The sequence below is a fragment of the Lithobates pipiens genome, unplaced genomic scaffold, assembly GCF_037356315.1.
Source record: "Lithobates pipiens isolate NorthernLeopardFrog02 unplaced genomic scaffold, aLitPip1_a1.2 Scaffold_22, whole genome shotgun sequence".
Taxonomy (NCBI): Eukaryota; Metazoa; Chordata; class Amphibia; order Anura; family Ranidae; genus Lithobates; species Lithobates pipiens.
In genome coordinates this window covers 37,033,032-37,060,181 of record NW_027507784.1, presented here as the reverse complement: position 1 = coordinate 37,060,181, position 27,150 = coordinate 37,033,032, and the positions used below count along the sequence as shown (strand labels likewise).

The following is a 27,150-nucleotide window of genomic DNA, read 5'->3' as shown; positions in this document are numbered from 1 at the left end:
CCCACCCAGGTCTATACGACGATCGTATCACTCACGTCAGCGCTGTAACTGTTACTCAACTGACACACCTGAACCCCCAGGGCTCTGAAACCAAGACTCAGGCTGCGGGCCCATTCCTGGAGTAGGCAGACAAGGCCAGAGCTTTTTTGAAACCTTCTGGACATGTGCAGAGTGTAAGCTCTTCTTCGGAACACACAGATTCCACCATCAGAACGAGGACTAGACTGAAAGACCCAATATCACTTGCTGGAGCTTTCTTCTTCTTTATTTCATAATCCATCTATGTCAGTTTTTTAATCGTCTCTAATCTGAAGTCCAACCAGAAATACCTTCATTCAAATATAGTAAAGGTGGCGATGACATCACTGCGCTGTACATGGAATCTCAAAGTGGTGTTGTCAGCACTTCTTGGTTCTCTTTTGTTGATCTACTGAACACTTCCTTCTCTTATCTGCACAGCCTAATGAAAAGGTCCAGCAAAAAAGGGAACTGGACAGGGCTGACAACTCTGCTTGGCATTCAATATGGCAAGGACACGGCGTTGTCAGCTCAAACAACAAGTTAGGAGCTCACTGGATTCCTTCAAGATCAACAGGTATTTTTCTGCATCTGCAGCACCGCCTTCATCACACATTTAACATCCAATAGGGCCAAAATTTAGGTTTGGATTAAGGTTTAGTCAGAACTGGAATTTCCCATAATAATCTCTATAGGTACAATGTTACTGGGTTCAGAGAGTCGAGAACCAGGTATGCCAGCATTATTAGTAATGATGGAGGAAAGAGCGGCTGGGAAGAGCCATGAAGAGGAGTAAATGATGGTCAGGAAGCAAGTAAGGGGGTCTGTTAAAGGGCAAAACAATAGGTCTGCTTGACAGCTGCCCCCCCAGTGCAACTGATACTTTCCCTCTGTTTGCTGCCCCACCACCCTGTTTGCCTACAAGGGCTTCCTCCAAGATGTCTACATAAATTCTTGGTTGGCTCAGAATCCCTACTAGGACTTCCAAAGGCACTTGCAGGATGTCCAGAGTCTCTAGTAATGATGCTGACCTCTGACCAGAAGGCTATTTAAGCTCTATCCTTTGAAGTGGATGATGCTGTGTCTTATCCTCAGCTACCTGAGAGCTAAAGGGCCATAATAATTACCTTCCACTTGCCTGCTTTTTGCCAACCCAGATTGACCTGACTACTCTCTTGTCTGCTGCCTGCCTTGTCTCCTGCCTGGACCTGACTACTCTTTCTTGCTGCTTGCCTCGATTCCTGTTTGAACCTGACTACTCTTTCTTGCTGCTTGCCTCGATTCCTGTTTGAACCTGACTACTCTCTTTCATGCCGCTTGCCTCCACCCCTGTTTAGACCTGACTACTCTCTTTCTTGTTGTCAGCTTGGACCTGACTACTCTTTCTGGCCGCTTGCTTCGACCCCCCCCCCTGCCTGGAATGGACTGCTTTCTTGCTGCTGGCTTTGATCCCTGCTTGGATCTGACTACTTTCTTGCCGCTTTCCTCCACCCCTGCTTGGACCTGACTACACTCATTCTTGCTGCCAGCCACAACCACTGCTTGGAGCTGACTACTCCCTTTCTTGCCACCTGCCTCAACTCCTGCCTGGACCTTAATACTCTTTCTTGCTGATTGCCTCAACCCATGCCTGGACCTGACTGCTCCCTTTCATGCTGCCAGCTTTCATCTCTGCTTGGACCTGACTACTTTCTTTCTGTGACCCAGGGTTTGTTTAGTGTGCCACTAAGGCTCGATCACTATGGAGAGTAGTGTGGGTGATGCTGCAGCCACTGTAGGAGTGCCATCAATGGATGGAGCACAGCCCAGTTCCTGTAGTGACTAGAAGGAAGGGAGGAAAGATCGCTGGTACCGCACATCCAAGGAGTTCTATGGTGATATGAGAGAGACAAGCTCAGCCTGGGCTCCTACCAGGCCACGCCGTCTGGTACATAGGGGCGTGGCCTGGTGGGAGCCCAGGCTGAGGTGTTTTTCATACCACCATAGGACTCCATGGATGTGCGGCACCAGGGATCTTTCCTCTTTCTTCTACTCCCTTTTTTTTTTTTTTTTCCTGCCGGATTCTACCTCTGCTTGGACCTGACCACTCTCATTCTTGCCCCCTGCCTGGACCTGACTACTTTCTTGCCACTTACCTCGACCCCCTCCCTGGACCTGACTACTCTCTTGTCTACTGCATTGCAAACAGTCGCCACCAATGCCCTTCTTTATCAACAAACCCTTGGTGGGGCTGTCCTCATAGCCACGACCTGGTGCCAGTTTGAAGCAAAGAAAACCAGGCACCACTAGGCCCATCCCTACCATCAGGAGCCCTGGTGACTCCTTGCCCTGGTGACTCCTTGGATGAGCCCATATCATCTACCTATCTTGCCCCCATACCCGGAAGTATTGGATATTCCATGGTGCTCAATAGACCAAAAGAGGGATGCAGGGTGAGTGCAGAGGAGGGATCTATTCATTGCAGGAGAAGTCCAGAAAATATGTAACTTTGCCTTGAAGGGGTAAATAGGGATAGTATTAGGGGAAAGTATGTTGATCTCTACCATCAGGAGCTCTGGTGACTCCTTTGCCCTGGATGAGCCCACAACATCTACCTGGGCGCACTGTATCAAGGCCATGGCCACCACCTGAGGCTCGTTATGGGCACTCAGGCACCCGGTGCCACATTGTGTGAGACAAGGTTCTTGCCCCCATACCCGGAAGTATTGGATATTCCATGGTGCTCAATAGACCAAAAGAGGGATGCAGGGTGAGTGCAGAGGAGGGATCTATTCATTGCAGGAGAAGTCCAGAAAATATGTAACTTTGCCTTGAATGGGTAAATGGCAATAGTTTTAGGGGAAGGTGTGTTGAGCCTACAGAATGCGGAATTGTGACCAGGTGAGCCGACTCGTACATTCTTTTAATTTTTGAAAGTACCTTTGACTGTGTAAGTTTTTTTATTTCTGATCTTTCATAGCACCAGAGCACGAAGGGTTAATCTAGAAACTGGAAAGACAGCATTTTCTATTCATGAGATTTGAGGAAGAGATGACTCCCCCGACACCAGCACAACCTAAAGACCGACCCATCACTGATGAAGAGAAGTCCCGAGAGCTCCTCTGGATTGGACGTCGAGTGATCCTGGTCTGCAGAGCTTACAGTCTATTCAGCTGGGGAGCCAGTGTTTTAGATGACAGATCTGGGAGATACCAGTCTATAGACACTGTTCACTTTGCATCTGAAAAGCTGACACTTATAAAATCTAAAAAAATAACAATTTTTTTTTAAATGCTTCAGCTGTAGGAAGTGTTCAAAATATTTTCAGGAACTCGGAGATCCTGGCCCACAAAGCTGACAGTCAGTTGTGAAGTCCTGATCATTGGATTAGGTGTTCTTCCTTCAAAGAAACAACATTCTAAGTTTTTTGTCTCTAACATCTGAAGACTAGCCTCCAGAGCTGACAATCCAACTGGACTGGAAGCTACTTCTTTTTCTGGAGTTGAATTAAAATAATCTTTGGATCAGCACTTTCTCATCCTTGTCACAACTAACCTCCGTCAAGGTGAGTCTCTACCTGTAAATAACTTCACTTTTAGAGCCCATTTAGATCTGTGTGTGTGTGTGTGTGTGTGTGTGTGTGTGTGTGTGCGTAGAGGTGCGTTTTTTGTTTTTTTGTCGTGTCATTGTGCGTTTTCTTTCTGCATTGACATGCATTATTGACAGGTAATGATCTGGTTTCCAATGAGTTTTAGAATTAGAAGTAGATAAAGTTAACAACCATTGACCAAGGCTTGCCAATATCTGTTGCCAAAATGTGTCAAAGCGCACGTTAGATGCATTTTGATGTGGTTTCCCCCTCCCCCAACACACAAGATCGCAGAAAAATTTACATGTTGTTGTATTTTTAATGATTATATTTTAATATATATATATTAATGATATGGAAGCAAAACGCATGCGTTTGGGGTGCTCTGTAGTGTGTGCATTACAATGATATACATGCACCATAAATCAGTGTTTCTTAGCCTCCATACACACAGTCGGACATTCCGACAACAAAATCCGTCAGATTTTTTTTCCCCGATGGATTTTGTCCGAAACTGGTGTTGCATACACACGGTCGGACAAAGTTGTCGGCAAGTCCGATCTTTCGGAACGTGATGACATTCGTTCATTGCATCTGGACTACGTTGCGGCTAATAGCCAATAGCTTTGGTCTCGTAATTTGATCTGAGCATGCGTGGCACCTTGTCTGATCGGAATTCTCTACAAACGATCGGAAAAAGTCAGATCGGATTTTGTTGTCGGAAAATTTGAGGTCCTTCTCTCAAATTTTTTCCCGTAGGAAATTCCAACAGAAAAAGTCTGATCGAGCCCACACACGATCGGATTTTCCGACAATATAATACGATCGGACCTTTTCCGTCAGAATTTCTGACCGTGTGTGCAGGGCAATAGACTGAAAAAAGCCACGGTCTTTAAAAAAAATATGTTGCATCTTCAGAAACCCTAGATGAGCACAGTAATGCATTACAGAACATGGTCTAACTTGCTTTAATAGGTGAACAAATTTTTTTTTTTAGCGCCAATGACAATCTTCTAAATCCCTCGATCAACATTCTGCTCTGTAATATTAGTAATGTATAAGTAATCTTTCCATTTTTTTTATTTTTTAAACCATACTACAGTGGTGTGAAAAAGTGTTTGCCCCCTTCCTCATTTCCTGTTCCTTTGCATGTTTGTCACACTTAAGTGTTTCGGAACATCAAACCAATTTAAACAATAGTCAAGGACAACACAAGTAAACACAAAATGCAATTTGTAAATGAAGGTGTTTATTATTAAAGGTGAAAAAAAATCCAAACCATCATGGCCCTGTGTGAAAAAGTGATTGCCCCCCTAAACCTAATAACTGGTTGGGCCACCCTTAGCAGCAACAACTGCAACCAAGCGTTTGCGATAACATGCAATGAGGCTTTTACAGCGTCCTGGAGGAATTTTGGCCCACTCATCTTTGCAGAATTGTCCTAATTCAGTTACATTAGAGGGTTTTCGAGCATGAACGGCCTTTTTAAGGTCATACCACAACATCTCAATAGGATTCAGGTCAGGACTTTGGCTAGGCCACTCCAAAGTCTTCCTTTTTGTTTTTCTTCAGCCATTCGGTGGTGGACTTGCTGGTGTGTTTAGGATCATTGTCCTGCTGCAGAACCCAAGTTCGTTTCAGCTTGAGTACACGAACAGATGGTCGGACATTCTCCTTCAGGATCTCTTGGTAGACAGCAGAATTCATAGTTCCTTTTATCACGGCAAGTCTTCCAGGTCCTGAAGCAGCAAAACAGCCCCAGACCATCACACTACCACCACCATATTTTACTGTTGGTATAATGTTCTTTTTATGAAATGCAGTGTTCCTTCTACGCCAGATATACTTGGACACACACCTTCCAAAGAGTTCCACTTTTGTCTCATCGGTCCACAGAATGTTGTCCCAAAAGTCTTGGGGATCATCAAGATGTGTTGTGGAGAAATTGAGACGAGCTTTGATGTTCTTTTTGCTCAGCAGTGGTTTTCTCCTTGGAACTCTGCCATGCAGGCCATTTTTGCCCAGTCTTTTCCTGATGGTGCAGGCATGAACGCTGACCTTAACTGAGGCAAGTGAGGCCTGCAGTTCCTTGGACGTTGTTGTGGGGTCTTTTGTGACCTCTTGGATGAGTCGTCGCTGAGCTCTTGGGGTAATTTTGGGCGGCTGGCCACTCCTGGGAAGGTTCACCACTGTTCCATGTCTTCGCCATTTGTGGATAATGGCTCTCACTGTGGTTCGCTGGATTCCCAAAGCTTTGGAAATGGCTTTATAACCCTTTCCAGACTGATAGATCTCAATTACTTTCTTTCTCAATTGTTCCTGAATTTCTTTGGGTCTCGGCATGATGTGTAGCTTTTAAGGATCTTCTGGTGGACCTTACTGTGTCAAGCAGCTCCTATTTAAGTGATGCCTTGATTGTGAACAGGTGTGGCAATAATCAGGCCTGGGTGTGGCTAGAGAAATTGAACTCAGGTGTGGACAACCACAGTTATAGTATGTTTTAACAAGGGGGGCAATCACTTTTTCACACAGGGCCATGATGGTTTGGATTTTTTTTCACCTTTAATAATAAACACCTTCATTTACAAATTGCATTTTGTGTTTACTTGTGTTGTCCTTGACTATTGTTTAAATTGGTTTGATGTTCCGAAACACTTAAGTGTGACAAACATGCAAAGGAACAGGAAATGAGGAAGGGGGCAAACAGTTTTTCACACCACTGTATATCAGCTATAGAAGGCGTTCCTATCATTTTCTTACTGCTGTTACTGTAAAGAATCCTTCCTGCCGCTGAAAAGAATACCCTTGTGACTTTTTATGGGAGCAGTTTCAGTGCTGAGATTTCTGTATACACCATTAATATATTGCTAGGATTCTTGATGCTTCCCTTGTTACCTGATCTCATTGACATATAAGCTCAGTTCAGACTATGAAAAAAAAAGGGGCTAAAGGTCTCAAACCTCGGGACTTTAAAGGTGTTATAAACTGGAAATGTAATAGCATTCTTATAAAACATATGACATTTTTTATTGTTACAAAAGATTAAAAAACATGAAACTATTTTATTGTATTTCCAAATCTATTGCTACACTTGAGCATTTAGACACAGACAATACCATTTTCTCTACATGTATCGCTCGGCAGAGCTTCTTCAGGAGAGATATTTTATGTGGTGACTGTTAAACAATAAATAACAAAAGATTTAATGAATACACATGTACACTCCATGTATAAATAAAAAAGAACATAGCATAACTAAATTATGTACGTGTTTCAAAATATATCGAAATATATCAGGAAAAAATATCAAATATAGGGCATAGGAAAAAATATATTTTTATCAGCTTAGACTATGGAGTTGCTAAAAATAAAATAAATGAGTAAGCTCTGCCGAGCGAAACATGTTAATCTTTTGTAACAATAAAAATGTCATATTTTTTATAAGAATGCTATTAGTGTATTTACATTTCCAATTTATAACACCTTTAACGTCCCGAGGTTTGTGACCTCTAGCCCCCCCCCCCTTTTTTTTTTTTCCTACTATCTTTCCCCAGAGCTGAGCTCCTCCATGACCTTATTGATTTAGTTGCCCTTCTCTGCACTCCTTCTGGTTCCACAACGACCTTTATTTGTGATCTTCTGCCCCAAACCTAACTACATATTCAAGATGAGACTTGACTTTATTCCTGTAGCGCAGGGGTCTCCAAACTTTCTATACAAAGGACCAGTTTACTGTCCTTCAGACTTCAGGGGGCCAGACTGTGGCCATCGTGAGTAGAAAATGTCACAGCATCCGTTGGAATAAACATTGCCCCATCCTTGGTGTCTTTGGTAAGAATTGTGCCCCATCATTGGTATCATTGGGAGGTATTGTGCCCCATTATCGGTGTTATTGGGCCCCATTGTTAGGGGTCATTGTAAGGAACTGTGCCCCATAGTTTGTGTCATTGGTAGGAATTTTGCCCTATCGTTGGTGTTATTAGGAGCAATTGTGCCCCATCGTTGGTGTAATTGGGCCCCATCGTTCGGGGTCACTGAGAGGAACTGTGCCCCATCGTTTGTCATTGGTAGGTATTGCACCCCATCGTTGGTGTTATTGGAAGCAATTGTGCCCCATCGTTGATATCATTGGGAGGCATTGTGTCCCATAATTGGAGTCATTAGTAGGAACTATGCCACATCTTGGTGTCATTGGGAGCAATGGTCCCTCATCATTGTTGTCATTGGGCCCCACTGTTGGTGTCATTTGGAGTAACTGTGCCACATCATTGGTGTCAGTGAATTAAATGGTTCCCCAAGGACCAGGTAAAGGCAAGCAAAGGGCTGTATCCAGCCCCCAGGCTGCAGTTTTTAGACCAATGCTGTAGTAGAATGAATGGTGCAGTACAATTCTGCATTGGAAAGAATCCTTTCGGGTGCTGGTGGAAACTAAATCCTGATTTCCCTAATGCAAGGGGTGACTTTTACAGTGACAGTTTATCTTATGTGGACCAATTACTGTATATATAGATAAGGTGATTACATCCCCTTTAAATTGTCTCCTGTCATAGGCATGTGGGCTCGGTTTAATTACTCTTTCCTTGTAGCTGAGATCCTCCATGACACTATTATATAATTGCCCTTCCCTGCTCTCTTTTCGGTTCTACAACATTCTTTTTGTGATCTCGTGCCCTAAACTGAACCACATATCTATGATGAGGCGGCACTCAGTAGAGGGCTAAACTGATGCCCCCTCTTTTTGTCTCTGCCCTAGGAAGAGCTGTTTGTGTAGTGGAAAATCCTCTAGATCAGCCTTTCTCTACCTCCCCCAGAGGAAATGCTAAAAGAAATGCAGGTCTCAAGGAACCATGGGATTAACCAATTCAATTGGTGGTCACTGGGAAGAATGCTCCTTACGTTGGAGGCCAGTGAGAAGAATGCTCCTTACGTTGGAGGCCAGTGAGAAGAATGCTCCTTACGTTGGAGGCCAGTGAGAAGAATGCTCCTTACGTTGGAGGCCAGTGAGAAGAATGCTCCTTACGTTGGAGGCCAGTGAGAAGAATGCTCCTTACGTTGGAGGCCAGTGAGAAGAATGCTCCTTACGTTGGAGGTCAGTAGGAAGAATGCTCCTTACGTTGGAGGCCAGTGAGAAGAATGCTCCTTACGTTGGAGGTCAGTGGGAAGAATGCTTCTTACGTTTGAGGTCAGTGAGAAGAATGCTCCTTACGTTGGAGGCCAGTGAAAAGAATGCTCCTTACGTTGGAGGCCAGTGAAAAGAATGCTCCTTACATTGGAGGCCAGTGAGAAGAATGCTCCTTACGTTGGAGGCCAGTGAGAAGAATGCTCCTTACGTTGGAGGCCAGTGAGAAGAATGCTCCTTACGTTGGAGGCCAGTGAGAAGAATGCTCCTTACGTTGGAGGCCAGTAGGAAGAATGCTCCTTACGTTGGAGGTCAGTAGGAAGAATGCTCCTTACGTTGGAGGCCAGTGGGAAGAATGCTCCTTACGTTGGAGGCCAGTGGGAAGAATGCTCCTTACGTTGGAGGCCAGTGGGAAGAATGCTCCTTACGTTGGAGGCCAGTGGGAAGAATGCTCCTTACGTTGGAGGCCAGTGGGAAGAATGCTCCTTACGTTGGAGGCCAGTGGGAAGAATGCTCCTTACGTTGGAGGCCAGTGGGAAGAATGCTCCTTACGTTGGAGGCCAGTGGGAAGAATGCTCCTTACGTTGGAGGCCAGTGGGAAGAATGCTCCTTACGTTGGAGGCCAGTGGGAAGAATGCTCCTTACGTTGGAGGCCAGTGGGAAGAATGCTCCTTACGTTGGAGGCCAGTGGGAAGAATGCTCCTTACGTTGGAGGCCAGTGGGAAGAAAGCTCCTTACGTTGGAGGTCAGTGGGAAGAAAGCTCCTTACGTTGGAGGTCAGTGGGAAGAATGCTTCTTACGTTTGAGGTCAGTGGGAAGAATGCTTCTTACGTTTGAGGTCAGTGGGAAGAATGCTTCTTACGTTTGAGGTCAGTGGGAAGAATGCTTCTTACGTTTGAGGTCAGTGGGAAGAATGCTTCTTACGTTTGAGGTCAGTGGGAAGAATGCTTCTTACGTTGGAGGCCAGTGGGAAGAATGTTCCTTTTGGTGGAGGTCAGTGGGAAGAATGTTCCTTTTGGTGGAGGTCAGTGGGAAGAATGTTCCTTTTGGTGGAGGTCAGTGGGAAGAATGCTCCTTTCGTTGGAAGTCAGTGGGAAGAATGCTCCTTTCTTTGGAGGCCAGTAGGAAGAATGCTCCTTACGTTGAAGGTCTGTGTGGTGGTCTGAATGCCACCCCTACATACACCTAAATTGCAGTCTGCCAAGCAGCATTGGCTCTGGAACTATGAAGACCCTATCAGATGGGAGGTCAATCAGCCTCAGTTGGAGAAACCCCTAACAACCTCTGAAGGAACCCTACAGTTCCACAAAACCCTGGTTAAGAATGGCTGCCCTAGGCATTATGTGAAAACACATCCCAATTATTAAATACGCACCCTGCTTTCTCTTCTACCCTCTACTACGTCTCCTATACTTGGTATTACTAAACATTTGATTAGTCAGGTCCAAGTAGTAGAAGAGAGACCAGGCTGCTGTCATGGACTTTGGCTTTCTTTTAGGGACTGACAGCTGATAAATGATGCCGTGACCTATCTACTCCCTACTTGTCCACATCCTCTAATTGCTGGCAGTTGATGGTTGGCGAGGTGCACAGGTTTCATGGGAGTGTTGAATGACTGTAGCCGGCTGAGCTCATTCCAACTGTGACTCATTTTCATAGAAAGTAGTGAGTGATGATCATTAAACATTTTATGTGTGACTCCTTAGACAATGCCGCCTCCGATGCTTCCCATGTAAGGATAGATCAAGGTGCTCAGCATGTCTTCTCAGCCGTGGGCTGGTTATAAACCAAGGCTGTAAACTCATAATTATAAACCTACAGTACATACAGTATATTTTGATAAAACTTGCAGATAAGGACTGGAACTATTGACAGAGAAATAAACCTATTATATAAAGGTACATTCTAGGGCTGTAACAGATAGGGGGAGGGGCCGGCCAGATGATCAGAGAGAAGGTAGCTTCAAAATGAACTTCACTTAATAGGTGTAGAGAAGTGCTGACAATACAAACCGGGCCAGAAAGGTAAAGCGTTTGCATTCAGTGCATTTGGATGGCCACTAGATGGAGCTTGCACACATGGTAAATAGTATTTAACGCTGCGGGCGAGCGACCGCTATAGGCAAAACGGCTTACCCGTACGTCGCTGCCTACTTACGGTTTTAGGGCGCATGCATGCGAGTCCCCCAAGCCCAGAACCTACTGTGATTTGACAAAGAGGGAGCCTGTCAGCAACTCCTGCCCAATGACTCATGGCCCAGGACCTGCTGATCAGCTGTGTCCAATCACAGCCCAGAGCTCTGTGTTGGTAAACAACACAGAGCTCTGTACAGAAGGAGCGATATGTCCGTCTGTCATCCCTGGGGGCAAACTGAGCAATCTAGTAGTAAAAGCAGCACACTGTACACACATTACACATAGGCAGACATTTAACTCTTTGATCGCCCATAAATCTGAACCCCCTCCAGTCGTGGCCAGTGGTTACCAGCTGGTTACCAGCCCCGCACTTACCCCATCTATGGCATGGGCAGCGTTTCCCAAGAGCGCTGGCTTCCACTGCGTCTCCTCCGCGACATCACTGCGGCTTCCGCCGTGCATCTCCTCACTCCTAGGCCCATAGGATCATTTCATTTCCCAATCGGGGAAACAGGTCTCAGGACCAGCTTCTTGATTGGCTGGGAGGAGAATCAGTGGGACAACAACAAAGTTTCTTCCACTATTGTCACACAACTGGGGTAGGCTCAGGACGCAGTGCTCCGCACCCCCCCCCCCCCCCGAGCCCACCCTCTTTTGAAGCCTATTAGAGCCTCTGGCTCTAATCCTGTGCTTAGAAAAAACAAAAAAACATACACACATACACACATACACACATACACACATACACACATACACACATACACACACACACACACACACATATATTATAAAAACCTGATTGGAATCTATGCGTCCGGCACCCCGCATGTAGATTAGGGGGCTGGACGCATGGATGGGAGTTGTGCACCCTGAATTATGGCCACCACTGACCCCATCCCAGCCAGTGTCATTAGTATATTGACATATAGTATTATCATTGATCACTGTATTCGTGTCAGTGGAAGTCCCCCCCCCCCCCCCCCAGCGTTCGTGCCGGATTGCCTGCTGCACTATCGTAGTCCCATTCTAAGTCACTGATCACCACCATTAGTATTATATATATATAAAAAAAATATTCCAGTATGTAACCCATAGTGTGTCCCCCCCCCCCCCCCCCCTCATCCATGCAGCCGACCTCCCTAATGAATATTCGCTGTTGCAACACTGATCATCCTCCCGGGGCATACCTGGTCAGATACCAGTCACCGGATTGGCTGAAAGGACAGGCGAGCCTATTGGATGCCTAGGAGAAGAGAAGGAAGGAGCCGCACAGAAGCTCGCTGGTGCCAAAGCCTGCTGCCTGCCGGAGTCCGCAACCTGCCCGCCAGGGCTTGCTTGGGTAAATGCTGAGATGCCACTTACCAACGGGGGGGAGAAACCCTGATGGGTTTACTTCCTCTTTGTCTCCCTGCAAAGGTAAAGCATAATGGGTACTGTGCATCGCATAGTAGCCCATTATGTGTCACTTACCTGACACAGGAGCCAGCGAAGTCACCGCTGTTCCCTTGTAGTCCGGCGCATCCATCTTCTCGGTGGGTATCGCTGCTCCGGCCACTCACAGCGCCGGAGCAGCCATGACGTCACTCCTGCGCATGCGCATAGTGCGCCTGTGCGCCGTTGTCTACGGAGCATGCAGGTTTAGGAGATATTTCTTGGATCTACAGGTAAGCCTTAATCTAGGCTTACCTGTAGGTCAAAGTGGTTTGTAAGGGTTTACAACCACTTTAATAACAATATTTCCTATGATTGTGAATGTTATGTTATGATTGTTATGATCAAGTTCATGGATATCTTGTGGGAAGATGACGGAATGTAGCAAATGTTATCTCGGAGCCAGCGCCACTGTTTGTCTGCTGCTCTAACCTTCCCTTGACAAACTGGCCTTATGACATCTCATAACATAGCGCAATCAGCATTAACTAATAATGTTCACCTGGACTGTTGTCGTACAATGGGGAGAACATGCAAACTCCATGTAGGTAGTGTCCTGGCTATATTTCAACCTAAGGAGTCACAAAATCGCCACGCAGTAAAATAAGGATTAAAAAATACAAAGCGACAGCTGTCATGCTAAAAAAACAAACAAAAAAGAAACCCCAAAATATATATATATATATATATATATATATATATATATATATATATATATATATATATATATATATATATATATATATATATATATATATATATATAATATATAAATTTATTATGATATATATATTTGGACTGTGGAGTAGCTTTTTTTTTTTTTTTTTTTTTTAAATCCCCAATGATGACACCAACTGCTCCTTAAATATGGAGATCGCTGATCCCGTGACATCACCAGTTTCCAGAGTGGAGCTGCTGAGTAGCTTTGAGTTCATATGTCCCTTTTGAGAGTATATATATATGTGTGTGTGTGTGTATATGTGTGTGTATATGTATATATATATATATATAATTTATTATTGTTCTTTGTAGATTTGCATTATATTGGTGTGATAAAATAACAAGCAGCACGGTGTTTGCTAAACACTAGAACACTTGTCCTCCAGCAACATAACATCCCCAATCAGATACAATGTAACATTCTGTTTTCTGTAGAAACATTACCCAAGGCAAACTGCAAATAAAACGCAGCCATGGGATTTATAACCGTGTACTGCAGGGAGGGGCTCGGGTTATGTCCCAGTACGGTCACATACTGTATACCCCGACAGATATCCACCACTGGGATTGATTGATTTAGTAGACATGTGCAATTTGTTTAGTTCTGAATTCGTTTAACGAATTTCAAAAAATTTGTTAATTCAGAAATATGCAGGGAAAAAAAACAAATATCCATTTTAACAAACTTTTCTGAATATTCGTAAATTCTAAAAAATTTAAAAATTCAGAAATTTAGAAAAGAAAATCATAAATTCAGGAATTTAAATAAAATTGGAAATTCTAAAAAAAAAAAAAAAAAAAAAAAAAAAATGGTAATTTGAATATTCAAAATCCCGAAAATCTGAAATAATAACTTAACTATTATTAGCTTTTAAATTTTATAGGTATTGAAATCTCCCTTTCAAATTTGGTGAACATAATGAATACAAATTTATCCCAAATAACGAATGCCGCATCTAAACTAATGGAACGTAACAAATTAATAATAATACAACTTTTTATTATTATTATTTTCATTTATTTGGTCCATTACATTTGTTTAGATGCGGCATTCGTTATTTTGGATAATTCGTAACTTTGGATAAATTCGTAACTCGTTACGTTCACTAACAGGCAAATTTGAAAGGAGATTCTAATACCTATATGTAATAGTTATGTTATTATTAGTTGGTAATATTTTAGATTTTTGGGTTTTTAAAGTTCCTTGTGGGTTTTTTTTTTGGTTTTTTGGGGTCATTGTTATGATCGCAAATTCGTAAAAAAAAAAAAAGAAAACGAACACATTTTTCGGCAGTGCACATGTCTATTATTTATTTATATATTCAGTTTTGTATTTGTATTTTTTCCTCAGTCTTCCAGGTTGAATGAAGCCCAGTGGCACTCAGCCCGGAAGATTGAGGAGATACTGTGAGTGTATAGTGTGACTGTGGCCCCTTTATTTATTTTTTGAGCACGTGCCATACACAAGGCCGAATCTGGTCCACTAGTCCATTTCATGTGGCTCTCACACCTCTATTGCAGCTGCGGCACCCCCCTCATCTCCACCCCCACCTTGTCTCGGCAGTTGGCAGCAGAGAGGAGGACAGAGCTGCTCATACAGATCCTGTGCCTCTCTGTGCAGCCGCAGCACATCCTCGTCTCTGTCTCCCCCTGGTCTCCGCGTTCAGCTGACTCCAGCCCTCTTCTTGTCCTCCTCCAGACCCTGCACTTTCTGCTTCCCAGCGCCGCCTCTAGCTTCTTTCCTTCTTTCCGGTAGCAGCACAAGGTAAGGGCAGGGGGGGGGGGGGTGCACCATGATGCATACCTCCTTATACAGATCTTGTGCCTCTCCGTGCAGTCGCAGCACACCCTCGTCTCTGTCTCCCCTGGTCTCCGCATTCAGCTGACTCCAGCCCTCTTCTTGTCCTCCTCCGGACTCTGCACTTTCTGCTTCCCAGCGCCACCTCTAGCTTCTTCTTTCCGGTAGCAGCACAAGGTAAGGGGGGGGGGGGGGTGCACCATGATGCATACCTCCTCATACAGATCTTGTGCCTCTCTGTGCAGCCGCAGCACACCCTCGTCTCTATCTCCCCTGGTCTCGGCATTCAGCTGACTCCAGCCCTCTTCTTGTCCTCCTCCAGACCCTGCACTTTCTGCTTCCCAGTGCCGCCTCTAGCTTCTTTCCGACAGCAGCACAAGGTAAGGGAGGAGGGAAGGGTGCACCATGATGCATACCTCCCAACTGTCCCTGATTTCGAGGGACTGTCCCTCTGTCCCTCTTTCCTCCTCATGTGTCCCTCATGTATTAAAAATGCACTATTTGACAGTCAAAAAGTGTTTCCAGGTGCTAAACCTTTCATCCCATTTCTAAATTGCTGCATTTCAAAAGCCAATATAAAGGAATAGTATTGGTTAAAAAAAAGCATTTTTAGGTTTAACCATTTTTTGCATATTCTCCTTTTAAGGGGGCGTGTCCTATTAATGCATACTTTTTTCTTATGGGTGTCCCTCGTTCCCATCTCAGAAAGTTAGGAGGTATGATGATGTAAGGAAGGATGGGGACCTTGACTTCTGATGGGGGGGGGGGGTGCAGTGGACATCTAGTTGTACAGATACAACTGGACCTTTGAGGGCAACCATAATGCTGATGCAGCCCACCATTGCGTTTGACACCCTTAACTTAGATCAGGGATCTTCAAACTACGGCCCTCCAGCTGTTGCGGAACTACACGTCCCATGAGGCATTGTACAACTCTGACATTCACAGACATGACTAGGCATGATGGGAATTGTATTTCCTGAACAACTGGAGGGCCGTAGTTTGAAAGTGGATAAGTGTAAAGAAGTCGACAGAATTTCCACTTCATCCAATTTATTTCACCATCCGATGTGCACCACTCATTTGCCCCAGCCTCTCACCTCACAGGAAGACCCCTACAGGTCAAGTCAAGCCCCTATAATGGACAGACACTGGATCCTCAGCGATTGATCCACTCCCACAGAACCATCCCAGACCACGGAGGGTTTCAGGCTCATCCAATGAGGTATTCCCATGCAATAAAGCTCCATAGTGTAGTATTCAAATACACTTTAATAAAAAACGAGTAGTAACTTACAGTTCAGCAAGATCAATACAGCTTAATACAGGAACTTCCGGTCTCGGCCGCAACCGGAAGTGACGACACCCGGCTCCTCCCTGGCGCGTTTTGTCACTGAACACGCGCCTCTGGGTAGGAGGACAGGTTTGAGGGGTGAGCCAGAGTTTGGATGTAAAAATGTAGCAATATAGTTCATTAAGACTGATGATCAACAAGCCTAATGTCCTGCTTTGACCAAGAGGGAGGCAAAAGAAACCTAAACCAGTAGGTGAACCGACCTACAGCGTGGGAGGGCCACCGGCCAACTGAGGGGGAGGGGCAAACAACCCCATTCCCCTTCCCAAAAAAAAAACACCAGCCACCACTGAGTTTGAGGCAAATCTGTATTTTGGTTATGGGAAAACATCCTAATGGGATGAGTTCGGTGAGTTTAGATTTTTACGCATTTCTGGTGGTCCTGCCCTAAGATACAAAAATTCTGGAGAGCAATATCACCTTGAGTTAAAAAACAAAATGAAAGACCCTCAGACCTACAATTTACACCCCTGGACTACCTATTTCATGAAACCCCTTCATCTTTTAAGGTATACAAAAATATTACCCTACACCAGGGGTGTCAAACTCTATTTCATTGCGGGCCACATCAGCATTATGGTTGCTCTCAAATGGCTGGTTTTATCTGTAAAACTAGATATCCAGAGCATCCCACCCCCCTCACATCACAGTGCACCCCCCCCCCCCCCTTGTACTGCTGCAGGAGGTGGAGCTGGGCAGCAGAAAGTGCAGAGTCTGTAGGAAGACCAGAGGAAGGCTGGAGTTAGCTGCTGGAGTCTGATGAATGCTAAGACCAGAGGATGTGGATACAAGGAGGCACAGAATCTGTAGGAGGAGTTTCGTCCTCCTCTCTGCGGCCTACTCCGAGACAAGGTGGAGGTGAAAACGAGGTGGGTATTATTGCAGCTGAAGGAGAGGTGTGAGCTTTGTATGAAATGGTGGGCCGGATTGACACATGTACCCTACCAGGGGCAGACTGACCACTGGGCCACTCGGGCACTGCCCGAGGGCCCCGAGCCACTAGGGGGCCCCATCAGAGTTTCCAGCCTCAGTAAAATCAGGGACAGTATGTAAAAATCTGTGCTTTTTTTTTTTTTTTACATCTGTCTCTGAAATGTCCCTTACCGACATCCTTTTGGTCTAAAAATCCAGAGATTATAGCTGCCCCACCTCTCCAGTACCTTCTCAGCCAATAGAAACATGTCTGTGTATACTGTGTGTACATGCATGTGTATACTGTGTGATTGTATACTGTGTGGCCCCATAATCTCGGATTGTCTGGGGGCCCCATAATCTCCTATTGCCCGGGGGCCCCATGAGTTGTCAGTCCACCTCTGTACCCTACACATTCTAAATGCCACAAAAGGCCTGATATCCAGTTCTGGAAGCAGGACCGCTGCTCTATGATCCAAGACTGGAAGGGAGGGAAGTAGAACGAATAATAAAAACAAAGAAATTATTGTATAGGATTAGAGATAAACAGTATAAATTCTGAGACATCTGGTCTGGCTGAATGAATTGTTCTTTAGAAATTGATGCTACCGGAGAGGCTTCAACCTCCTAATTGTTCCATTATAGAGCTCTGAAACCCCTAGGTTCAGGTTATTGTCAGTATATATTGTTTCTCTACATGAAGCACTTATAAAATGTATTTAAACCTATTATTTAAGATGCCTGGGACTCAGTTCTGGTTCTGATGGGAGACAAAGATGAGAGCCCAAATCATACACCACTAAAATATCAGTAATGGCAGCAACCATGTTTCAATGCTTAGAGGTTTCCTTCAAGATGGTAATTAGATAATGTGATGTGCCCCTTTTAATGAACGCATTTTTTTTTCTGTATTCTAGATGGCGATGGTCACTGGCCTCATCCCGATCCTCCGCACAGCTCTGGAGGCCACCACAGACTATACGGGGAGGACCATGTGGTTTGGTTTCGCTGTGGTCCGCCTTCTTACTCTCTACGTGTCTGAGCTCCCCTGGGGCAAACTGGACTTAGACTTTGACTGCCAGGGCAACCAAACATCTGAGTTCTGCCGGAAAACTTGTTTCAACAACCACTTCAGCGTGCCCATTGTCTCCCTGTGGAACAGCGCCTACGTCTTCTTTGTGATTTCTGTCCTTCTCATGGAGCTTTTCACCTCCCAGCTCCGGCACAACCTCACCAAATCTGCCATGAAAAACAAAGCTGACCACCCGAAGGGGCCTTTGATAGGGACGTGGTCATCGGACGTTGCCCACAAGGATTTGGTGCTCGATTTTCACCATCAGAGAAGGTTACTTGTCCTCTACATGTTCTGCATCTTCTTGCGGCTGGTAGGGGAACTGACATTCCTCTACTTCTTGATGTGGTGGCATCTGCCGATGGTGTCTGGTGACCCTATTGAATGTTCTACCTACCTGTGCCCTGGGCCCTTCACGTGCTTGGTCCGATTCCCTGCCGAGAAGAGAATGTCTCTCTACCTTTTGGCGTCATTGTCCTGTATATTGACCTCGGTCTGCATTGTATTTATACTTTACAGCATCTGCCACTATTTGGCCAACTGTCGCATTCAAAATAATGCGCACGTGTGATGTTCTGGACCTCCTAATCTAAACTAGAGGACTGTCCCAATTTTTAGCACCAACACCCGTACAGAATAAGGACATAGAATGGGTATCACATTTTTAACATACACCATGTGCATCCAACATATCCGGATATGGCTTGACCATCATCTCATTCCAAGAGTCTTCATATGACGTTGATCCTCCCTTTTGCTGCTATACCGACCTCTACTCTACTGGAAAGACTTTACACTATGGGACAATGTTGGTGTGACTGGGTTATTTTCAACCACAAGACCATAAAGTCAAGCTGGCACCAATGTATTGGACAGTCGGACCATGGCTTTTGATGCCCCCAATTATCTTACAAACATTCAGTTGGGTTGAGGTCAGGTTGTTCCGCAATGTCTTGGGCACAAGCTCAAAAAGGGCAGAAATTTGATAAACTGACACAGTGGAAAGGTGACACCATTTAATTGTGGCCAGTTGACAGCCTCTAAGCCCCTGTACACACGGTCGGAGATTTCCACAACCAAATCCATCGGATTTTGTCCATCGGATCTTGTCCGAAACTGTTGCATACACACGGTCGGACAAAGTAGGCGAAAAAAATCCGATCTTTCAGAACGTGATGACGTAATTTCGTTACGATGGGACTACGTTCAGGCTAGTAGCCAATAGCTTTGATGTAGGAATTTGATCTGAGCATGCGTGGCACTTGGTCCGATCAAAATTCTCTACACATGATCGGAATATGTCCGATCGGCCCAGTTGGTCGGGAAATATTTCCAACATGTTGGAAAATTGGGTCCGACGGATATTCCGACGGAATCAGTCCGATGCATACCACACACAGTCGGATTATCCGACAACACGGTCCGATAGGACACATTCCGACGGATTCTCCGACCGTGTGTACAAGGGCTAAGGTTTTTATCGCCACTCTACTGCCATATTTATTAATGAAGTTTGCATGACTGAGTGCTTAAAACTGAACTTAAGGCACATAGACACATTTATGGCTGTAATAAATTTATTGGGGCTGTTCTATCTGCCAATTTAGATATGTTTCTGTTTGTCTGGTCCTGCCAAGACCAAACAGCCCAGTAGTTGACCCGACTCTTCTCTACTGCAATGAAGCACTACTGCAGGGTTTCTCAACTAGGATTCCATGGAACCATAAGGTTCCTCCAGAGGTTGCTAGGGGTTCCTTGAGCAATGCGTAATTTCGGCCTCTCAGATACGTTTCTACTGACGCCATTGATCTTTCTAACTATCTGTAAGGAGGACATTCTTCCCAATGACCACAAATCTAAAGAGTATTCTTCCCACTGACAATCACACTAATGTATCATTAGTTGTATATACACAAGAAACGGGGAAAAAAAACCTTCTACCAGTCTACGGACTTTAAAGGCCACATACTATACGTGAGGCAACACAAAAATTTTAAAAGGGAAAAATTATTATTATGTGATTCAATTTACCACTTGCTGACAGGGCCATAGGCAACTGACATCCTGGTTGGCCAGTGGAATACCAGGGTTATGGCCGCAGCAATATGCTAAAACCCCCGGTATTATTTATTTCAAATGATGATTTTCTACAAGATTAAAGTGGTCTGAGTGGTGAATTCACAGCTGGATCACTTTTAGAAGGTGGATCCGAGGCTTACCTGACCGATTTTGGTGATGTCCAGGACCAATCCCGTGGCGCCGGTGGATTGGCAAAGAGATGAGTGAAGACAAGATGGCCTTCACTCATCTCTATGGCATTGGAAGACTGGAACGACACCAGTTCCTCCGGCATGTAAACAAGGCTTTTTTTTAATTTATTTTTTTTTTAAGCAAAAGATCAAACTTTATTTTTAATTTTTACTTTTGTTTTTTAAAACTTTGTGTTTTTAAAGAGGACCTGTCATGCTCTATTGCTATCGCAAGGGATTTTTATATTCTTTACGATAGCAATAAAAGTGATTAAAAAAAATGAAAGGGACAGTGTAAAAAATTGTTTTAAAGCACCCTGTTTGAGCGCAGTGGTGAATGCATAACTACAGCAGGTCACACCTATCTATATCTATATATACATACACAGTGTTCAAACCATACATGTGAGGTATTGCCATAAAAGGCAGAGCAAGATCAGTAATTCTACTACTAGATCTCCTCTGTAACTCTAAACTGGTAACTTGTAGAAATTTTTAAAGCGTCGTCTATGTACCGTAGTTTGGCACCATTCCATGAGCGTGCCCAATTTTAAAGCATGTCATGTTGGGTATCTGTTTACTTGGCATAACATTATCTTTCATATTGTACAAAAACATTGTGTTATATTGTGTTTTTTGTTTTCTTTTTAGTTCATTAAAGTGTATTTATGTCCAAAAACTGGCGTTTAAAAAATTGCTGCACGAATACCATGTGACATAAGAAATTGCAATGACAGCTATTTGATTCTCTAGGTCCTCTGCTAAAAAATAAATAAATGTAAAAAATGAATATAAATATAAAATATATATATATATATATATATATATATATATATATATATATATATGTCAAATATATATATATATATATATATATATATATAAAAATATGCATGTTTTAGGGTTCTAAGTAATTTTCTAGCAAAAAAAAAAACACAGATTTTTACATACCGTATATACTCGAGTATAGGCCGACCCGAATATAAGCCGAGGCCCCCAATTTACCCCCAAAAAAACTGGCAAACTTATTGACTCGTGTATAAGCCGAGGGTAAGACATGCCTGTCCATCCCTGTGTGTGTGTCCGTCCATCCCTGTGTGTCCGTCCATCCCTGTGTGTCCGTCCATCCATCCCTGTGTGTGTGTGTCTCCATCCATCCATCCATCCCTGTGTGTGTGTGTGTGTGTGTGTGTGTGTGTGTGTGTGTGTGTGTGTGTGTGTCCAGCCTACCTGTGTCCTGAGCCTTTGTCCCGAGCCTCCGTCCCGTGCCGAGCCTCCTTGCCTCCGTGCCTCGCCGCCGTGCCTCGCCGCCGTGCCTCGCCGCCGTGCCTCGCCGCCATGCCTTGCCTCCGGTCCCGTCCCGTCCCGTGCCGTGCCGTCCTGTGCCTTGCCTCCGTCCCGTGCCCTCTTCGTTCGTCGGCGGCCATTGTAAAATTCAAAAGCTGCGCCGCCGCCTTCGCCTGTGATAGGCGGAACACTGAATTTCCCAGCAGCCTGTGTTCCGCCTATCACAGACGTCGTATCATCCTCGTCCGTAGTACGAGGATGATACGAAGTCCGTGATAGGCGGAACACAGGCTGCTGGGAAATTCAGTGTTCCGCCTATCACAGGCGAAGGGGGAGCCGGAGGCGCGGCTTTTGAATCAGAATGGCCGCTGTCTGTCTGCTCGACACGCTGATCGAGCGGGCAGACAGCGATGACTCGAGTATAAGCCGAGGGGGCACTTTCAGCCTCAAAAAAGAGGCTGAAAATCTCGGCTTATACTCGAGTATATACGGTATATGAAAGAAGTGTCAAAATTGGCCCGGTAGTCAAGTGGATTAAAAAAAAAGGTTAATTGGGTCTAACATGACCACCTGGAAAATGTTACAATAAAGTGCAATCATCATAAAAAACATTAAATATTTTTCAAATAAATTATGAAAATTGATGCTGATATATCAGTGATAGTACATAATTTCAGCACGTTTCGCAGCCGACTGCTGCTTCGTCAGGAAAACCGTGAAAGCCTCACCATAAGATTACATGTTATGCACAGATTGCAGCACTTGACAGGGACGACTCACAAATGGCATACCTGCCAATCCCAGCGAAGGAAGGTAAGGGAGGGTAATGTCACAGGCATCGGGCCACTCAGAGGAGGAGGTAAAGGCCCATCCACAACGGCAATGTGCCAGGGAAAGGAAAACGTTGTCCTCATGCAGCATGCAAGGCGGTTGTAGATATAGTCATTTTTAGCAGAGGTTCCCTGAGACCGGAAAGTTATTTCAAGGGTTCCGCTGTGTCAAAAAAGGTTGAGAAAGGCTGCACTACTGTTAGGTCACATGCTCCCCCCCAGCCTGTGATTGGACAATAAATGAGCAGACACACACTGATTTGATTTCCCCCTGTTCACTGCCCTATCAGTATGTTCCCTGTCAGCGTTCAGCACATGTGCATGAAACAGAAACATGTTTAGTCCATCTTGCTTCCCCTTCTTCTCCCAGCTGGAGCTCTGCTGTACGAATAGCTGATATAAAGACAAATTTACCTACTTATACTATTTTTTTAAACATACAGCTGTGCCTGGTGTATTAAAGGGCGGTCTTAATTATGCACGAAAAACAGAAACCCTAGAAATGAACATTATTGGAAAAAGACCCACAAAACAGAAAGTTTAAGATAAAAAGTTGTGATCTTCATTTCTAAAAACTAGGAGTGTGTGTTTGGGAGAGTTCCAGGAAAGGGGAGCAACATGAGAGAAGTTCTATAGACACAGCTGAAAAGTGATGACCCAAAAGGGAAGTTTGTGGACTGGAAGAAGAACACTACAAGTCTTTGTTTGCAGGCAGGGTAAGGGGAACCTGGTCTTCCCACTGCACTTCTCTAACCAAAATATGACAATCATTTCTACTTTGAACAATGGAAAACCCCCAACAAAAGTCCTCTTCTTTTGACTGAGAAGATTTTACCGACTGGCTGGGTTTAAGAAACTTTCAAAAGTCTGTAAATGATTGAAAATGAGCCTCATTTACTGATATGTCTGAAATAAGAGCTGCCACGTTGACTTACTCCTCCAATCAGGTTCAAATTTAAATTCAGTAAATAGAAATCTAGTTCTATATTTCCACATACTGTCCATCCTTCATCCCCATGGTAGTGGATTAGGATGTCTACTCCAAACCAACAAGGGCACCTTCCATTTGAGGATGTCCCACAGATGGTCAATAGGGTTTAGGTCTGGAGAAATGCTTGGCCAGTCCATCACCTTCACCCTCAGCTTCTTTAGCAAGGCAGTGGTGGTCTTGGAGGTGTGTTTGGGGTCGTTATCATGTTGGAATACCGCCCTGCAGCCCAGTCTCTGAAGGGAAGGGATCATGCTCTGCTTCAGTATGTCACAGTACATGTTGGCATTCATGGTTCCCTCAATGATCTGTAGCTCCCCAGTGCCGGCAGCACTCATGCAGCCCAAGACCATAACACTCCCACCACCGTGCTTGACTGTAGGCAAGACACACTTGTCTTTGTACTCCTCACTTGGTTGCCGCCACACACGCTTGTCATCATCTGAACAAAATATGTTTATCTTATTCTCATTAGATCACAGGACATGGTTCCGGTAATCCATGTCCTTAGTATGCTGGCTTTCTTGTGCATCATCTTTAGAAGAGGCTTCCTTCTGGAATGACAGCCTTGCAGACCAATTTTATGCAGTGTGTGGCGTATGGTCTGAGCACTGACAGGCTGACCCCCCACCCCTTCAACCTCTGCAGCAATGCTGGCAGCACTCATACGTCTATTTCCCAAAGACAACCTCTGGATATGACGCTGAGCACATGACCTCAACTTCTTTGGTCAACCATGGCGAGGCCTGTTCTGAGTGGAACCTGTCCTGTTATACCACTGTATGATCTTGGCCACCGTGCTGAAGCTCAGTTTCAGGGTCTTGGCAATCTTCTTATAGCCTGGGCCATCTTTATGTAGAGAAACAATTCTTTTTTTCAGATCCTCAGAGTTCTTTGCCATGAGGTGCCATGTTGAACTTCCAGTGATCAGTATGAGAGAGTGAGAGCAATAGCACCAAATTTAACACACCTGCTCCCCATTCACACCTGAGACCTTGTAACACTAACGAGTCACATGACACCAGGGAGGGAAAATGGCTAATTGGGCCCAATCTGGACATTTTCACTTAGGGGTGTACTCACTTTTGTTGCCAGCGGTTTAGACATTAATGGCTGTGTGTTGAGTTATTTTGAGGGGAAAGCAAATTTACACTGTTATACAAGCTGTACACTCACTACTTTACATTGTAGACAAGTGTCATTTCTTCAGTGTTGTCACATGAAAAGAAGAAAATATTTACAAAAATGTGAGGGGTGTACTCACTTTTGTGAGATACTATAACTGGGGGTGTATATGTAATGTGGTACACCTCACATTGCAGGGTTCTTATAATGGGGATATATATTTGGGGGGGGGGGGGTTATTTAACTTGGGGGAGTATGGATGCAGATTGTATATTTGGGGTGTGGAGGGATCAGTTGCAGCATATTTGAGCTCTGTGATTGGTGGTTATAAACCCCTCCTCTTTAGAGATTGGAGGTAACAAAGATTCTGGCCAGAGACTGACATGTGCAGCCCTGCGATTGGTGCAAGATCTCTCCTCGCCTCGTTGTTACCCCCTTCGTGTGTCCCCGACCCCCTCTCCCTAACTCTGTAACCCCCTCACTTACCGGAGATTTGGGGCTTTGCAGAGAGCTGCCCCTGTGTGTACTGCTCTTTGCTACTCCTGGTAACAGTTTGTACAAAATCTTGTCGGAAAACATTTATAAAAACCGTGACTGTCCCGGTGAATTTGGGACAGTTGGCAACCACCAATGTAAGGGGACACTTTTATTTTAAGCATCATAGTAGGCGTTTCTCCACCAATGGGAGGGGACACTACACATTTCACTGTCTGTAAATATTTTCTGGAAATTATTCATTTCATTCATTTATGTTCTACATAGTAGCCCTGGGTGACAAATACCCTAAATATGTCCCATTTCATATTATTTATTCTAATGGAATAACTGCAACTTATTCACATGAATGTACCATGAGCTATAGATATAGTCATTATTAGCAGCGGTTCCCTAAGGCCGCGTACACACGCGGGGACTGTTCGCTCAACTTTGTCCGCTGAACAGTGTTTCAGTGGACAGTCCGCTCGTGTGTGGGCTTCAGCGGACAGTTTCAGCGGACAGTTTGACGAACAAAGTTTTTTGGAAATCCCGAAAAACTGTCCGCTGAAACTTGGTTTGAGCGGACAGTCCGCTTGTGTGTAGGCTTGTTCGTCAAACTAAGTTCCGCGCATACTCAGAAAGAATTTACAGGGCGGAAGCGCTCGGTCTTGTAAAACTAGTGTTCGTATTGAAGCTAGCATATTCGTCATGCTGCTAATTTTGTGGTTTTTTAATATAGCCCGTTCTTTTCTTCTTCGTAATGCAAGAAAAGTGAAGTAGCTTTGCTACTTATATTCACACAGAGTTATACTACATGTTTTTATTCATCCTCATCCTATGATTAATCTTCCAATTATAGAAAAAATATATTCCAAATTTAAAAACAAACAAAAAAAAACCCTATAAAAAAAAAAAAGAAAAAAAAAAAAAAAAATATATATATATATATATATATATATATATATATATATATATATGTGTCTATCTTAAAAAAAATATATATAAAAAAAAAAAAAAAAAAAAATTTATATATATATATATATATATTTATTTCTGAAAAAAAAAAAATAGAATTTATCTATTACTATATATTTTTGGAACTACTATTGTCATATTTTATTTTATTTATTTTTTTTATTTTTTTTGTGGGGGGTTTGAAACAAGATGGACTTGCATTTTTTTTGGCCAAGCAGGACTATGCAAGTAGAGATAGATAGATAGATAGATAGATAGATAGATAGATACCCAAACCAGCATTTTAGCTTACACATGATTGCATGTTCAAAATCAGCAGAGCTTCCCCTCATTTCAAATGTTAAGCCTCAAATTTACAGCGACTGCACTTCCAAGTGCACTTGCAGTGCTTTAAAAATTGCACTTGAAGTTAGCATATTTACATGAACGTGTGTTTTGTAAATAACCCCCAGAGTCTTTTGACATGTATCTGCCTACTCACAAATAAACTTTGTTTTTTAAGCCAAAATTATACAAAAATATTTAAAAAAAAATAAAATAAAAAAAACATACAAGATTTTTTTGAAATAATACATTTTTATTTTTCCTCAGAACAAAAATAAATCAAGAGGGAGGCAACACTGGAGACAATTTTGACGTTTGTGAAGCCTTTTGTCCGCCAGGCACACATCAAGTGAGTGGCCACCAAAATTCCGAACCTGCGTAGCATGTACATAGGGAGCACAACCAGGTCCTAGAATCCCAAAGACCAGGAACAGCAGCAGATGAGATCTATGTCCCCAGACTGTGGTACTACAACAGCCTGCGTCTTCTTTCAGAGCAGACTGAAGCCAGGCAGTCACTTGCGACTCTTCCGTCTAGCCTTCCCTCCACGCGTCGCTGGAGGCTGTGCCTCTGGTGGTGGAGTTGTGGTAGGAGGAGGAGGAGGAGGAGGAGGAGGAGGAGCAGTAGGGTCTGTGTTGTAAAGCTTAGTGGTCGGTGTGAGCTCACCCTTCAGACCCCGTTGGATGGCATCAAAAAAGATTGCCTCACACATGTTTCGCTGTGGTTTGTCCATTTCTTGTAGCTTACTAGCCAGATAAGTGGCATAGG

General features: G+C 44.1%; 1 protein-coding gene across 1 annotated transcript; it reads left to right on the top strand.

Moving 5' to 3' along the window:
• On the top strand, positions 1 to 21,154 carry LOC143923571 (gap junction beta-3 protein-like). Its single transcript, XM_077447341.1, has 3 exons — positions 1 to 595; positions 2,978 to 3,562; positions 17,973 to 21,154. The coding sequence occupies exon 3, from the start codon at positions 17,973 to 17,975 to the stop codon at positions 18,696 to 18,698; it is 726 nt and encodes a 241-aa protein (XP_077303467.1). The 5' UTR covers positions 1 to 595; positions 2,978 to 3,562; the 3' UTR covers positions 18,699 to 21,154.
• The last annotated feature ends 5,996 nt before the right edge of the window (positions 21,155 to 27,150 follow it).

What these genes read in the sequence shown, in the direction of transcription:
- LOC143923571 (XM_077447341.1), top strand. Translation starts at nt 17,973, where the DNA reads ATGGCGATGGTCACTGGCCTCATCCCGATCCTCCGCACAGCTCTGGAG.